Genomic DNA, 14,313 nt, shown 5'->3' on the forward strand with positions numbered 1-14,313 from the left:
GTTGTGTGATTCTTCCTCTTTTAGAGTTTCAATTCAATTGTTCTATTTTACTTCAACATTAGCGTATGTTGAATGGTACTATTGATGGTGTAATTATTATTTTATCAAAAGATTGATTAGTTGTTTTTCTTTTGTTTGGGATGATCAAGCATTAGCTTTAATTGTGTTAGCTTCTACCAAGTAGTTAAGTGTTGATATCTCTTTGGCTGTTATTTCTTTTTTTTTTTAGATAATTTTTTTTATTCAATGGACTAGGGTTGACAATGAATTCTTTATGGACAATATATACACCATTTAGCTAAACTATAGAATTTTGATCAATGTGTCTCTCTCAAGCTGCTTGCCTTTTTTATTGATTAATATTGTGCTTATTTGTTGTGTGATGTTGGTTATGTTATGTGTACATTCTTTTCTATTTTTTTTGTAATTTAAGTATTGTTCTATTTTTTCTGGAAATTTCTACAATTTGATAATAATGTAGAAATTACAGCAAAATGGCAAATTAATTAATTAGTTAAAGAAGAAGGCAAGAAGCTGTGAACTAGAGTTGACAGGGACAAGGGAAAATTGAAAAAGAGGGAATAGGGAAAGGCGACTAACCACGGCGACTCGGCTACGAGACCGGCGAGAAGGCAGCGACGGCGAGGCCAAGAAGTAAGAAGACGATGACGTCTGAACCAGGGGCAAGTTGCTGGCTGCTTCTGCTTCTGCTTGACTAAGCCGGCAATAACGAGGCCAAGAAGGTGGCGACACACGAACCACGACGAGACCCGGCGACGGAATGATTGAGCCGAGTTGCTGGCTGCTTCGCGTGGGTATTGGCTTGTGGGTGGTGCGAGTGAAGACGAGAGTGTTTTAGAGCAAGGTTCTGAAAACCGGTTCGAACCGGCCGGTCGAACCGGTTGAACCGTGAACCGACACAAAAAATGAATCGGTCAGATACTAAAACCGCAGATTTTAAAAATCGTCGTTGAACCGTTGAACCGGCCAGGAACCGGTCGGTCGAACCGAACCGTGACCCGGCCGGTTTTTTGAATTTTGCTGAAACGCTGTCGTTTTTGTGTGGTGGAGCCCTGAACCCTAACTTCGTCTCTTACCAAAACGCGTTCTTTGCCTCTCTCACACTTAGCCACTGTCCAGAGCTTCTCTCATCGAACTCCTGCTCTTCCCTCACTCCCTCACTTCCGTCCAACCACCGCCTGCTACCGTCGCCGTCGCAACTTCCAACTTTGAACAGCCACCGCTTGCTCCCTCACTTCCCTTCCTTCGTGCAGCAAACATTGCAAACTTCCTTCCCTCCATCGCGCAGCCACCGTTCGATCGTCGAAGCCTCCATCGCGCAGCCACTGTCCCGCCGCGCCAGCTCTGTTCCACCGCGCTCCTGTCCCTTCAGCGGCGTCTGCTCTGTTCCATCGCGCGGCCCTTTCCTCGAAGGTATTTTTTATTTTTGTAACTGTAATTGTGGTTTTAGTTTGTTGGTTAATCAGTTAATCTGTGATTTGTTTCTGATGTTCTTGATTTCAACCTTGCTACTATTAATTTTTTTTTTTATTGTGTATCACTATGCAAATTATCTATGAGATTAATGGGTTGCTAAGCCTGTAATATTGATATTGGAAACATTGCAAACATTGAAAACATTGCTGATGGGCAATATCATGTGCAAACATTGTATGAACCGATCGGTGTTGCTGGTCAGATTATTCCCTGGAATTTCCCTCTTCTCATGTTTGCTTGGAATGTTAGTGGCTCTGGTTACTGGCTCTTCTTTTTAATTTTGCTCTGGTTACTGGTTCTGTTTAATTTCTGGATACTTGGTTCTTCTTCCTTTTAATTTATGAAAATTTTGTTCAAAATTTCATTTTAATATTTTGTGATTTTTTGTAATTGCTCTGGTTACTGGCTCTGTTTCATAATGTACCAATCTTAGTGTAATTGTTGTTTTGTAATTGCTGGTTGCTGGTTGCTGTCATGTACCACCATTCTGTTTCTGGTCAACCATTTCCGTTGCATTTCAAAGCTCCAGCTCCCTCTCCCTGTTCTGTTCGAATTTCAGAACATGCTCCAGCCTAAGGTAATTTATTTTCCTTTACTTGTTCTTTCTTGTATTAATTATTCAGTTATTATTTTATTTAATTGTTGTTTTTAATGATTAGTATGTTGTTCAAGTTTTTGTTTTCTTGTTGGTTTGCTGTATTTTAAAGCTTTAGTTGTTCTTGTTATTTTGATTTTCAATTCTAATTGATCTTATTAACTTGTTAATTTGATAAATTAATGTTTTAGTGCTGTTCTTAACTTTTAAATTTTAGATTGTTAAGTTGTTATGTTGTTCTTGACCTTTTGATAATTTGTTAATTTTATAAATTGTTAAGTATATAAATTGTTCATGATGTTGATCTGAATTAATTGTTCTTGTTATTAGAAAGAGAATGGAATTGAGGTATATCAATCTACAGGTAGCTATAAATTGAAAAGAGGACACTCACTGGGCAGAGCTCCTTTGTTACTTCATTAAATGTTTTTTTGGGTTTCTGATGCAATACTTGAGATTAAGAATTGAATGGAAGATGAGCAATATTGACTTTCTTTTTGTTTGATTGTTTGAATATGAATTTAAGATTCTGTAAAACTGACTTTTACTAGGAATCCTACAACTTGCTCAATGTGTTTCAGTTCCTCCCAGGCTGAATCCTACAACTTGCTCAATATGTTTCAGTTCCTCCCAGGCTGAGCCAACATACTGTGCATGACATGATAGATTCAGGTTATGATATAAATATGGAATAGAAGGAATGATCTCAAATGGTTGATTGGTGCTCACCTCATGAGTGGCCTCAATACACCATCTCTCTAATTCACCCAATCCTACCTTTACATACTCTCTATTGCTGAATGAACAACACTCAAAATGTTAGTATTCTCTATGCAGCAAATTGACATGTAATATGAATATGGTGAATAATTGAATGGTTTGTGATTGATTATTTATTTTTTTTGTTATTTGACTTTTGTGTTTGTATTTGGATGAGATTATAATATTGTGGTTGATTGAAATAATTTTAATTTAGATAATATTTCAAAGATTATTAGTCTATAATTATATTTTTGTGTGTTTATTTATATTTTAATTATTATTTTTTATAAAACGGTTTTTTCGGTTGAACCACGGTTGAACCGGTTGAACCTATAAACCAGTGAACCAGTAGTTAGAGCGGTTCGATGACCGGTTCGGTTTTCAGAACCTTGTTTTAGAGGCTAAGAGGGATGTTGAGTGTGAGAGGGACGAGTGAGGAGTAAAATTAGAGTTTGGAGTTTTGGCATTAAACGACGTCGTTTATCCCCTTTTTCAAAACAATTAAGCATCCCCGGCTGGAACAACCCCTCTTTAGACGGGAAAACTAGTTTTATTCTCGATGCCTCGCAATGTTCTGAAAACCGGACTGGACCGGTCGGTTCAACCGGATTAATTGGAAACCGATCATCTAGCTGGTCCGGTCCATCTCCAAAATTGTCCTGAAAAAAAACGGTGAAAAATCGGTCAAATCGATAGTTAACTGTTGAACCGACTGAACCAGTTGGGTTTTTGTAAGGACCGGTTTTTTCAAAATCCACCAAACGGCGTCGTTTTGACACTGAGGGAAAAAAAGAAAAGAAAAATTGAAGCTGATCTGAAAACCGTATCAGACCGGCCTGTTCGATTAGTCTAACCAAAGTTGTGAAAATCGGACCGGACCGGCCGGTTTGACCGGTTTAACCGCGAACCGATGCTACAAACGATCCGGTCCTCATCTGAAAATCGTGCAAAGAAGAACCGCTCAAGAACCAGCGAACCGGCCAAAAACCGGCCGGTTGGACTGAATCGTTGACCGGCCAGTTACACTAAACGACGTCGTTTTATGATTTTTTTTAAAAAAAATGAACCCGACCCGACCCGCTGGCGGAACACCCCACCCCCACCCCCCCCCCGCCCCCTTCATTCATGATTCATCTGAATCATCTCCAATGGAGAACCCTAGCCGCCCTGAACCATAGCCCCCCTGTCGCCATCCTTCGTCCCCTGGTGTCGCCATCCTCAGCCCCAGTAACCCTCCAATCTCCATCGTCGCGTGGTTCCTGCCCAGTAGCCCTCCATCTCCATCGTCTTCATCTTCTCAACACCAGCGCGCAGTAGCCCTCTCATCGCACGGTCCTCAACAGTCAACACCGGTAGCCCTCCATCGACCCCAGGTGAGTGACTCGTCCTCTGCTCATCTTCTTTGTCCTTCGCCTCTGCTCATGTTCTTCCATCGACCCCGGTAGAAACATGCATGAAATTGATACTCTGTGAACTTCCTCTGTGAACTGAACTTAGATTTCTGTTTAATTTTCTGTGAACTTCATCTGTGAACTGTTCAATTTCTGTGAACTTGCTCTGTGAACTTCCTCTGCTCAGTGCTCATCTTCTTCCTTCTTCGTTCCTCTGCTCAATTTCTGTTTGTTGGTTAGCATAAAAAATTAATAATCTGAAAATTAACTGGATGTGGCTGGTCTTCTATTTTGCAGCTCAATTCCTGTTTGTTGCACAATTTCTATTTGTTGGTCAATTTGTGTTTGGTCCTCGGCTCAATTTTTGTTTGCTGCTGAGCATAAGAAATAAAAAATCTGAAAATTAAGCTGGCTGGTCTTCTATTTTGCAGCTCAACTTCCTCTGTGAGCTGAACTTAGATTTCTGTTTAATTTTCTGGAACTTCATCTGTGAACTGTTCAATTTATATGAACTTGCTCTGTGAACTGTTCAATTTCTGGAACTTCATCTGTGAACTGTTCAATTTCTGTTTATGTTCATTGTGTTGTGTTGTGTTGTGGGCTTGTGGCTGTTTTTACTTGTTAATTTGTTACTCGGTTTTAGTGTGACTGTTTTCTAATTGCTCAATGGCTCGATTGCTCTGTTAGTTTACTGATGGCTCTGTTAGTTTGTTACTCTGGTTTACTAGTTGCTGATGGCTCCTAATTTTTTTGTTCAAATTTGCTAATGGCTTTGTTTTGTAGTTGCTGGTTTTACTGGTTTTGTAGTTGCAAATTGTTAACAAGTCCGTCCAGTTATGCATCTCAACAAGAAAGGACTTAAGTAGTAGTAGTAGTAATAATAGTAGGAATTAAGATATTGATTACAGAATCTGTAATTGATTTGCTGAAGTATCAGAGGAAATTCTTGTGATCTCAATGGTATTAGGTATAGAAATAGCAGAGAAATAGAGATATCATAGAACATAGAGGGTATTATTCCTCCTTGCCCAAACCTCAGACTCTTTCTCCATGATTTTTTATGCATTCTCTCTGCTTTTCTCACATTTATCTCCACTCCCTCATAACTGAATTTTTCCTTCACCCTACTTATGTTGCCATGTTGGTTCTGTGTGCATAGATGATGTTATATGTTCTAGACCTTGCTGACCAATGTAATTTAGTTCCTTGTATCATGTACAAATTGACCTGCTTCCATTTGAACAATTGAACACCAAAGTAAAGTGGTACTGGCAATTACTTAATTTTAGTGTAATGTTGTCTTGTTTATTTATTTGATCCATCTGTACCAATTATTACAGGAATACAGGCAGTATTATTTGGTAGCATCTGTTGCTTTCCAGGAATCATTCCGAATTGTTTGTAACTTTTGATATAATGCTTGGTTTTCAATGTTCAAAGAATCTTTAATTTTTATTATCATGGTGCCTTTTTTTTTTCTTATGTATTTTATAACTAAAAGGACTACCCGATAATTTAAATCCCCAGCCAAATTATTCGACTACACAAGTTAAACCAAAAGTTAAATTTAGATTATATGTTGACATTTAATATTTGATATTTTTTTATACTATTTAACTTGAGTTTGTATATTAATAAGATTATATGAATTTGATTGATGGCATTTAATGTAGTTTTTTAAATTTGAAAATTATTTTAATATTTATATTATACTATAATTATATTTTAGGATGTTTATTTATAATTTATTTATTATTTTATTTTAAAACGGTTTTTCTGGTTGAATCACTGGTTAGACCAGTGAACCAATGAACCAATAATTAGAACGGTTTGATGATCGGTCCGGTTTTTCAAACCTTTGAGTCTAACTGTGAATCGGCAGCAATCACGGTCCGATTTGCCCCCTAAAACCGTTTCTCTAAAAATCGGAGGAGAACCGTCGAACCAGTCGGTTTCCAGCCGGTTGAACCGGACAGGGAACGATCTGTTTAAAAGAAACGGCGTCGTTTTTTATTTGCTTACTTTCTCTTGGTTCTGCTCCGTTTCTTTCTCCCTTTCTCCCTCCCTTTCTTTCATTGACATAAACTCAGCCAAAAAACCCTAGCACTGTAAGCCTACACCAACGCCGCCTCAAGGAGTGGCATACTGCCGCCGTCCGTCCGTCCGTCCGTCTATCTAGCTTCCCTCGTGCTCCAAGTCTTCAACCCCCGTTCGCTGTCACCGATCGCAGCTGCTTCCTCGAGCTCGGCGTCCGTCGTCTTCGTTCGCGTTCTTCGTCGTTCAAGTTTGCTCGGCGTTCACCGTTCGCGTTCACTCGCCGTTCACCGTTCGCGTTCACTCGCCGTTCACCGTTCGGGTTCGCGTTCGTCTGGAAGTCACGTTGCCCTGCTTCAAACTCTGCAACCAACCCGCGCGCTCCACCTAGCCGTCGAACTGCTCTCTTTTGTTGCCGCCGTGAGTTCCCTAAACCCACCACCAGACAATACACTCACACAACACCAATAATCTGCTTCAAACTCTGCAACTTCTTATTTCTATTACAATAAGTAACTATTTGATTTGGCAGTGGTTTGGATTTTTTTCATAGACTGAATTAAAGTATACAATAGTTATGTTCTCTTCTCTATCACATTGATACTAAGCTTTGAATTCTCTTATTTCGTTTCAAGTTTACCGCACTCAACATGTTTGATGAAATGCTTTAACCATATTTCCGGTTGGTTTTATCATTTCTAGCTTTTAGAAACTTAGTAAGTTGATTGCACGTGAAATTAGAATAATTGGATCTTAGTAATTAGGAAATTTTAGCTGCACAAATAGCACCTTTGTAGAAAACATATTAGCATGATGATTCCACTTGCATTAGTGTTCTTCTGGTAAATTTTAACTGTTAGTGTGAACTTGTTAATTTGCTAATTGTTCTGGTGTTGTTGTTCTGTTGTTCTTCTGTTATTTTTATTTATTTATTTTTGTTGTGATTTTCTGTTCTTGAACTTGTTAAGTTGATAATTTGCTAAATTGTTGGGCTGCTGTTGTTTTAATTTGCTAAATTGTTAGGTTTCTGTGATTTAATTTGTTGGATTTTCTATTTAGGTCTTGTTCTTGTTTATTTGCTAAATTGTTGTTGTGTATTTATTGTTATCTTTGAGATTCTTGCTGGATATTGGTGATCATTGATTTATTATATGCTTCATGTTTTCATTGTTTTCTTCTTCTGAAGGAAAAAAATTTCTGTTTTCATTGTTTTGTTGATTGTTTGCTTTGTTTCAGAAATTAATTTTTTGTGATCAATGCTCAAACTCTAAATGCTGTTCTGTTGGTTTTGCAGTGTTTGTTTTGTTTCAGAAATCAATTTTTTGTTATCAATGCTCAAACACTGAATGTTGTTCTTCTGTTTTTGTTTTGTTTCATAAATCAATATTTTGTGATCAATGCTCAAACTCTGAATGTTGTTCTGCTGTTTTTGTTGTTTCAGAAATCAATTTTTTGTGATTAATGCTCATACTCTGAATGTTGTTCTGTTTTGTTTTAAGGCTGTGTTTAGAAGAGGTGATTGATTTCTGAGTGTTGTTTTGTTTTTGTTTTAAAGCTGTGTGTTGTGTTCAATTTTCATTTTGTAGGAAATTCTTTGAGGTATATAAGAATTAAGAAGGAAGACTATTTTAATGGTATTATTCTGTTGATTCTGGTATGCTACAAGCTTGAACATAGAATTGAAGAGAGAAACCCTTTATTATTTTATCATTGGCCTATTTTTGGCATTGCATATCATTGTAGTTTGTTTATTCATAGAACTAGTTGTTTATGATCCTCTTTTGAAGTAAAAAAATGCAGTAGAAGAGTGTTTAGAACCAGTTGCTTTATTCATTGAATTTTTATAGAATCAGGTGTTTATTATAAAACGGTTTTTCCGGTTGAACCACGGTTGAACCGGTTGAACCAATGAACTAGTGAATCAATAACTAGAGCGGTTCGATGACCGGTCCGGTTTTCTGAACCTTGCTGATAAGTGATAGCACCCCACCCCACCCCTTTCTCTGTCTCTCTCTCACACCAGCAGAAAACCCTAATCCCACCCAATCCTCTCTTCTCTTCGAATTCGAAGAACAGCCACCACCCACCATCCCACTTCTAAGCTCAAACCCATCACCGGACCCTTCTCTCCCTTCTCTCTCTGTCGCTCTCTCTGTCCGAGCTCTCTCTGTCGCCGTGGGTCGTCGCCACTTTGCTGCTCTTGCCGTGGGTCGTCGCCGCTTCTTTGCTCCTCGCCCTGGGTTGTCGCCGCTTCTCCCCTCGTCATTTCTGCTTCTCCCCTCCTCGCTGGCGTCGTTTCTGCTTCTATGCTCCAAACTGTGTCTCACTGTCGTTGTTTCTCTTCGCGTGGAGTCTCGCAGTCAAAGCGACTACCTTTCGTCGTGTCTCAAGTCTCTAGTCTCTGCTTCAACCCTCTCAGGTCTCAGGTCTCAGGTCTCAAGTCTCTTCTTCTCTGCTTCAAGCCTTCAAGCCTCTCAGGTCTCAAGTCTCAGTCTCTAACTCTCCCTGTTTCTATCTCCCTGACTCTATCCCTCTGAAATTTGAAATTTATTCTGATCATGCATATGATGTATATTGATTATTCTGCTGAATTTTGAGATATTAATGTTTTGAATTTTTATTTGAATTCAGTCCGTTCAAATTGAATTAATTCTGCTGAGATTGAGTTATAAATTCAATTGTTTAATTTATTAATTCGGCTGAGATTGGTTTTTAAATTCAATCTGTTGTATTTGTTTTGGTGAATTGTTGTTTTGCTGTTATTGATTCAAAATAAAAACATTGCCACAACTCTGTATTGAATTTACTATATGGCTTCATATGATTTGGTTGAATTATGCTTGTGATTCTTAGGTTGGATACATGTTTTGGATGTCTTGGAGAATGCTTGATTGACTAACAGAAATTTACATATGGGAGAGTTAATTTTTTAATAAATTTTATTATATATTTAATTAAACCGGTTCAACCACGGTTCAATTCCGGTTGAACCATTGAACCATTGAACCAGTTACTTAACCGGTTCAATGACTGGTCCGGTTCTCGCAACCTTGGTTGTAACTTCAAGACCTTCAAGTGAATGAATGGAATAATTAAAATGTGGTTGGAAAATTCAAATGGAAACTATGAAAACCTTTGTTTTTGCTTTGTCATTGCTGAACTTGAGTTTAAATCAAGAACTATGTTTTTATTTGTTGAACTTTGAATTTTGTTAGTTATTGTGTTGTATGATTGCAGTTTATGAAATTTAACGTTGTTACTTCTCATATATTGGTATTTTTTTTTTCATTTTATTGGCTGAAAATAGCATAAAAACAGGTTTTTAGTACATCAAATATGATTTGGACATGTTAGGATTTTAAACTAGTTTTAAAAACCAAAAAATCCGAACCAAACCAATCCAATTAAATTCGGTACGATAGGATCAGATGGTTTTTCCTATCAAAACCGAGCCAATTCGCATCACAAATACCCCTGGTTCCTGCCATCTGCTCCAATCTGCTATTTCCGCTGTCTCTCTAAGCTGTTTTCGATTAGTCTTATACATCTCCACACTTCAATTTCAGATCCCCAACAACCGTCGCAAAATGACTCGCCAAGGAGCTTATAAAGAAAGCGATGACATGCTCATTGATGAACCAAAACTGCCTCAGCAAGGCCAAATCGCGGCCCTTCCTAATGAGTTCAACCCCAGTTATCTGAAAATATATTACAGTAACTTAATTTCTCTTCCTATTTCATTATTCCTAAAATTTCATAATAATTATATAATTATGCTTATTCATTGATATTTTGGACCTCAGGTAAGCTGTTTCCTCATGCTGATTTATATAGATGGATGTCATACGGCAACGGTAAGCTTAAATTCCATTCTACCAGTCTACTGTCATAATCTTTTCTTTTAATCTTTTTTATATTTTTGTTTTTGTATTTGTAGATGGGAAGCATCCTGCTTGTGATTCATCTTACTTGGGACGAAGGGAATTCTCGTACACCCTAGATAACGATATATTTGTGCGCTACAATACCTTCAATAGTGCCACCGAACTTGAAAACTCCATCAAAGACAAGTGCCCGTTAAAGATAGATATTGGACCCATCTACAACCTCAACGTAAGATATGAAAGCTTGTTTCTTTTAATTCTCTCTTAATCCTGAAGGATATTGATGCATATATTTTTGAATTCACTAAATAGTCTGTGTTAAGATTCATGGTTATTCAGTGGAAATAATAGAGTAACTACTAACTAGACAAAAGAGAGAAAGATGATATTACTGATTGTGTGAATTGTTGGGTGTTGTGACCAGAGAAATAAGCAACATATAGGGGAGTAATAAATATAGCACACCAACTCATAAATACCCCACCTAAAATCTGTAATGTAGGATACTTTTGGAAGAATTCTGATGTCTATTTTAAATGTATTACAGCCTGCACATAGGAATGCTTATGCTGGAGATAATGTTCTCACTCCGGTTGAGAGGGAGCTGATTTTTGATATAGTAAGAAGCTCTTCAAATTAAAATGTACTTGTGAGTTTTTCTACTTCTTTGTGGGATTCTTAACATTTGTTGGTTAATTATCATGTGTAGGATATGTCAGATTATGATGATGTTAGATACTGCTGCTCAGGTGCTGATGTTTGTCTCAATTGCTGGCCATTAATGACTGTAGCTGTCAAAGTAATAGATACTTCCTTAAGAGGTAATTTTGTGCATTTTATACATACTGTGAAAGACTGAAAGCTAGCGTAGAATTTGTGATTTATACATTGTTTGAAATGAAAGTGCGAGACTAAAGTTGTCTCTTTGGCCTTTACTAACATTTACTTGTGTATACTACTATTGTATATCCCTCTATTGTCTATGCACCATTCTTTGTGCTGTCAGATAGGGGTGTTCAAGACCCAGCTCGACCTGAAACCCGGCCCAGACCCGAGGCATATTTTGTTGGGTTTGCTTTTTTTTACCCAGTGCTATATTAGGGCCGGTTCCAGGTCTAACTAAACTCGGCCTGGCCTGGCCGATGTGCACCCCTACTGTCAGATAGTTATTTGGAAGTAATGTCTTCTGATGCACTCAAGCTTAATTATTGTGTTGATTTATTCTTTCAGATGACTTTGGGTTTAGACATATTCTCTGGGTATATAGTGGTCGGCGTGGTGTACATTGTTGGGTCTGTGATAGAAAGGCAAGACGGTGAGGCCATGAGACACTATATAGTTAAAACTTGTTTTTGGTTTGGTTTGGCTACTAAGGGCCATAAACATATTTTCAAATGTTACCATTACACTTACAGGTTGTCTAATGAGCAGAGAGCAGCAGTTGCGGACTATTTTCGTGTCTACAAGGTATGATAGTTTTGTACTAATAATCTAGTTTACGAGTCATGTATTAAGTATATCTTTGATTTATATTCTTTCCAGGGAAATGAAAATAACTATAAGAAGGTTTCCTTGATGGGTCAAGTTCTGCATCCCTTTCTGGCGTAAGTTCGATAGTGAATAACTGACCTTCCTAGCTAAATCCATAATTCAATGTCCTGAATAACATTTCATATCTGTAGGAGATCATATACTGAAGTTCTCAAGGAATATTTTGAGACAAAACTGCTTACAAGTCAAAATTTACTTTCTAGCGAGGAGAGATATGAAAAGATCCTAGAGATGATTCCTGATCAATGTATTTTTCTCCTATCACTGTATGATGATGCTTGTGGATTTCCTGCTATCATCTGGCATATAATGAGTAAATTGTATTTGCAGCTATTGCTTCTGAACTTCGAGGAAAGTGGCAAGAAAGTAGGCGGTCTTCTAGTGCAAAAGAAGACATTAATATTGTTCGATGGGAGCAGCTTAAACAGTTGCTGCAAAAACATAAGGTATGGAAGTCTCATTTGTATTGAGGCATGCTGTTTTTTTGGGAGCAATTGGTTAATGGCATCAAATATGTGCAGCTATGACTTTCTTGAGTAATTAGATGCTTCATTGTACAAACTAGATACTGATATTTTTATTGTTGTTGTTGTTTTCCTTTGCGTTTCCATAGGCACAAGGGGTGCGTAGGTGTGTTGAAGAGATTGTGTTCACCTATACATATCCTAGGCTTGATATGGAGGTTCGTCTAATATTTGGCATTCTTTCCCCATGTATTCTTGTTGATGGTTTTCATATTGGCTTCGAACTTATGCATTCATATTTATTCCTCAGTCCTCATAACACAATTTTCTTTACTTATTTGGCTGGACGTATTTATATTTTAGGTTTCTAAACATATGAACCATTTGCTCAAAGCACCCTTCTGTGTGCACCCAAAAACAGGTATGTTTTCCATATCAACTTTTTCTTGATAGCAAGTTGTTGATTTAAGTGTCTATTGACTCTTAAGTCATATTTTTGTTTTTAATTTGTAATTGCTATAAGAATATTAAAAGAGAAAATTTATCCTCCTTTGTTTCGGGTTAGATAGTGCATCGTCCCTATGAAAATAGGGATAAGTGTGTTAGTTAGTTAGGGCTTATAACATGCCATGGCTATTTCTTCCTTGTAGGCCGTGTTTGTGTCCCCATCAACCCAAATAATTGTGAAGAATTTGATCCCACGACGGTGCCAACCCTTATCCAGGTACAACTACAATGACTATCTTCTTACTTAACTAAAATATGCACACTATAATGGTTATCTTCATCCTTCTGGAAAGGAGGGTTGGATTTATTTTGCCAACTATTTGCCAAACTTGAAATATGAGGAGTATTCTATAAATAGTTGAATACTTGGGAATTGCTGCACTTTAATGTTGTCTCTTCTGGTCCCACCCTTTACTAATGCAATTTACCATGTGGAAGTGGTTGAACTGAAAAAAATGCTTGAACTTATTCACATTACTGATTACTCCATTTGGATGATGTATGTTTAATATTTGTGAAAATTTTAAAATTGCAGCTTTTGGAAGAGCTGAATAGGGAGGGCTTGAGGTCTGATGTTGAAGGAGGTTTGTTTGATACTCTGACAATACTTAGGTTTCTTTCTGGTAGAATTTTTGCATGTCATGGCAATAATTAGTTTTCCATGCATATAATTATTGTTCTATTTTTACATCTTGTTCAAGAATCAAGATTTTCCCAACTAATGGCTTTCGTCACCTTGACTTATGGCAGAATGGAATAAAACTTCACTTGCAAATGCCATCAAGCTCTTTAGGTCATCCTTCCTTCAGCCATTACTGAAAATTTGCAAGGTTTGAATCAGTTCTTCATTCTCTATTAAGTATTACCTATTTCTAGCTTGACAACAATGTGGCACGTTTTAAAATGCTTTTGGAATGTCTGCAAAAATGAGAGAGGAAACGCAAGTTGCATTTTGTTTCTTGTGCATTGCTAACTGTGAAATAATATTCAGGAGGAAATGGAAAGCTCCTATAATGCGAAACTACAGCAGTCGAAGAATCTCCTTAGTTGGTAGTCTCACTTCCATGATTGGCCATGTTCCTTTTGGAAGCCCATTTGAATTTAAATGGGGGTCAAGTCATTCTTGAGAACATGTAAGCTATAACACAAGCATTGATAAATTATGTATAGTCGTTGAATTTCGATATTATTATTTTAGGCTTCATCGGATAGGAGTTAGTATGGGATTGTATTTGGATGCTTCATCATAAGGACGTATGAAAGGGAAGGGAGATTCTGGGTTTCAGGTCTATGTAATGTAATGCATAACTCAATTACAAGTTATAACATAGATGCGTGCATGAGATACTAGTTCCATTTACAAGTTATAACTTATAACACAGATGCTTACATGAACTACTAGTTTCTTTTTCACCATAGTATATGACCTGTAAATGGGTCCTAGACATGCTTTACTATCATCTTAAACTCGAATGAATGATTTATGATGTAGGATTTTGGAAGAATGCGCCATATGCCATATGGATTATTATTTTTGTATAGACATTTAACCTAATTTATATGTGGGAAGTGTTGGATTAAAGACCACACTAATTGCAACAGAAAATAGCTGCTAAAAAAATTTATAA

The 14,313-nt window shown here is 37.3% G+C and overlaps 1 protein-coding gene across 17 annotated transcripts; it reads left to right on the plus strand.

Annotated features, from left to right (window-relative positions):
* Window positions 1-1,075: 1,075 nt before the first annotated feature.
* Window positions 1,076-14,080, plus strand: LOC112773260 (uncharacterized). 17 transcript variants are annotated; one of them, XM_025818332.3, is made up of 19 exons: window positions 1,076-1,434; window positions 2,021-2,074; window positions 2,674-2,910; window positions 9,846-9,993; window positions 10,083-10,133; window positions 10,217-10,392; window positions 10,711-10,782; window positions 10,873-10,984; window positions 11,394-11,478; window positions 11,579-11,630; window positions 11,706-11,767; window positions 11,846-11,961; window positions 12,045-12,160; window positions 12,328-12,396; window positions 12,542-12,599; window positions 12,829-12,902; window positions 13,221-13,308; window positions 13,436-13,515; window positions 13,677-14,080. In XM_025818332.3, the coding sequence occupies exons 3-19, from the start codon at window positions 2,893-2,895 to the stop codon at window positions 13,737-13,739; spliced, it is 1,440 nt and encodes a 479-aa protein (XP_025674117.1). In that variant the 5' UTR covers window positions 1,076-1,434; window positions 2,021-2,074; window positions 2,674-2,892; the 3' UTR covers window positions 13,740-14,080. The 17 variants fall into 17 exon arrangements, with proteins under 17 accessions (XP_025674117.1, XP_025674121.1, XP_072082376.1 ...); XM_025818336.3 differs by having other exon boundaries at window positions 13,221-13,269; XM_072226275.1 differs by having other exon boundaries at window positions 1,089-1,434; window positions 2,644-2,910.
* The last annotated feature ends 233 nt before the right edge of the window (window positions 14,081-14,313 follow it).

This window comes from Arachis hypogaea, chromosome 18, assembly GCF_003086295.3.
Source record: "Arachis hypogaea cultivar Tifrunner chromosome 18, arahy.Tifrunner.gnm2.J5K5, whole genome shotgun sequence".
Taxonomy (NCBI): domain Eukaryota; kingdom Viridiplantae; phylum Streptophyta; class Magnoliopsida; order Fabales; family Fabaceae; genus Arachis; species Arachis hypogaea.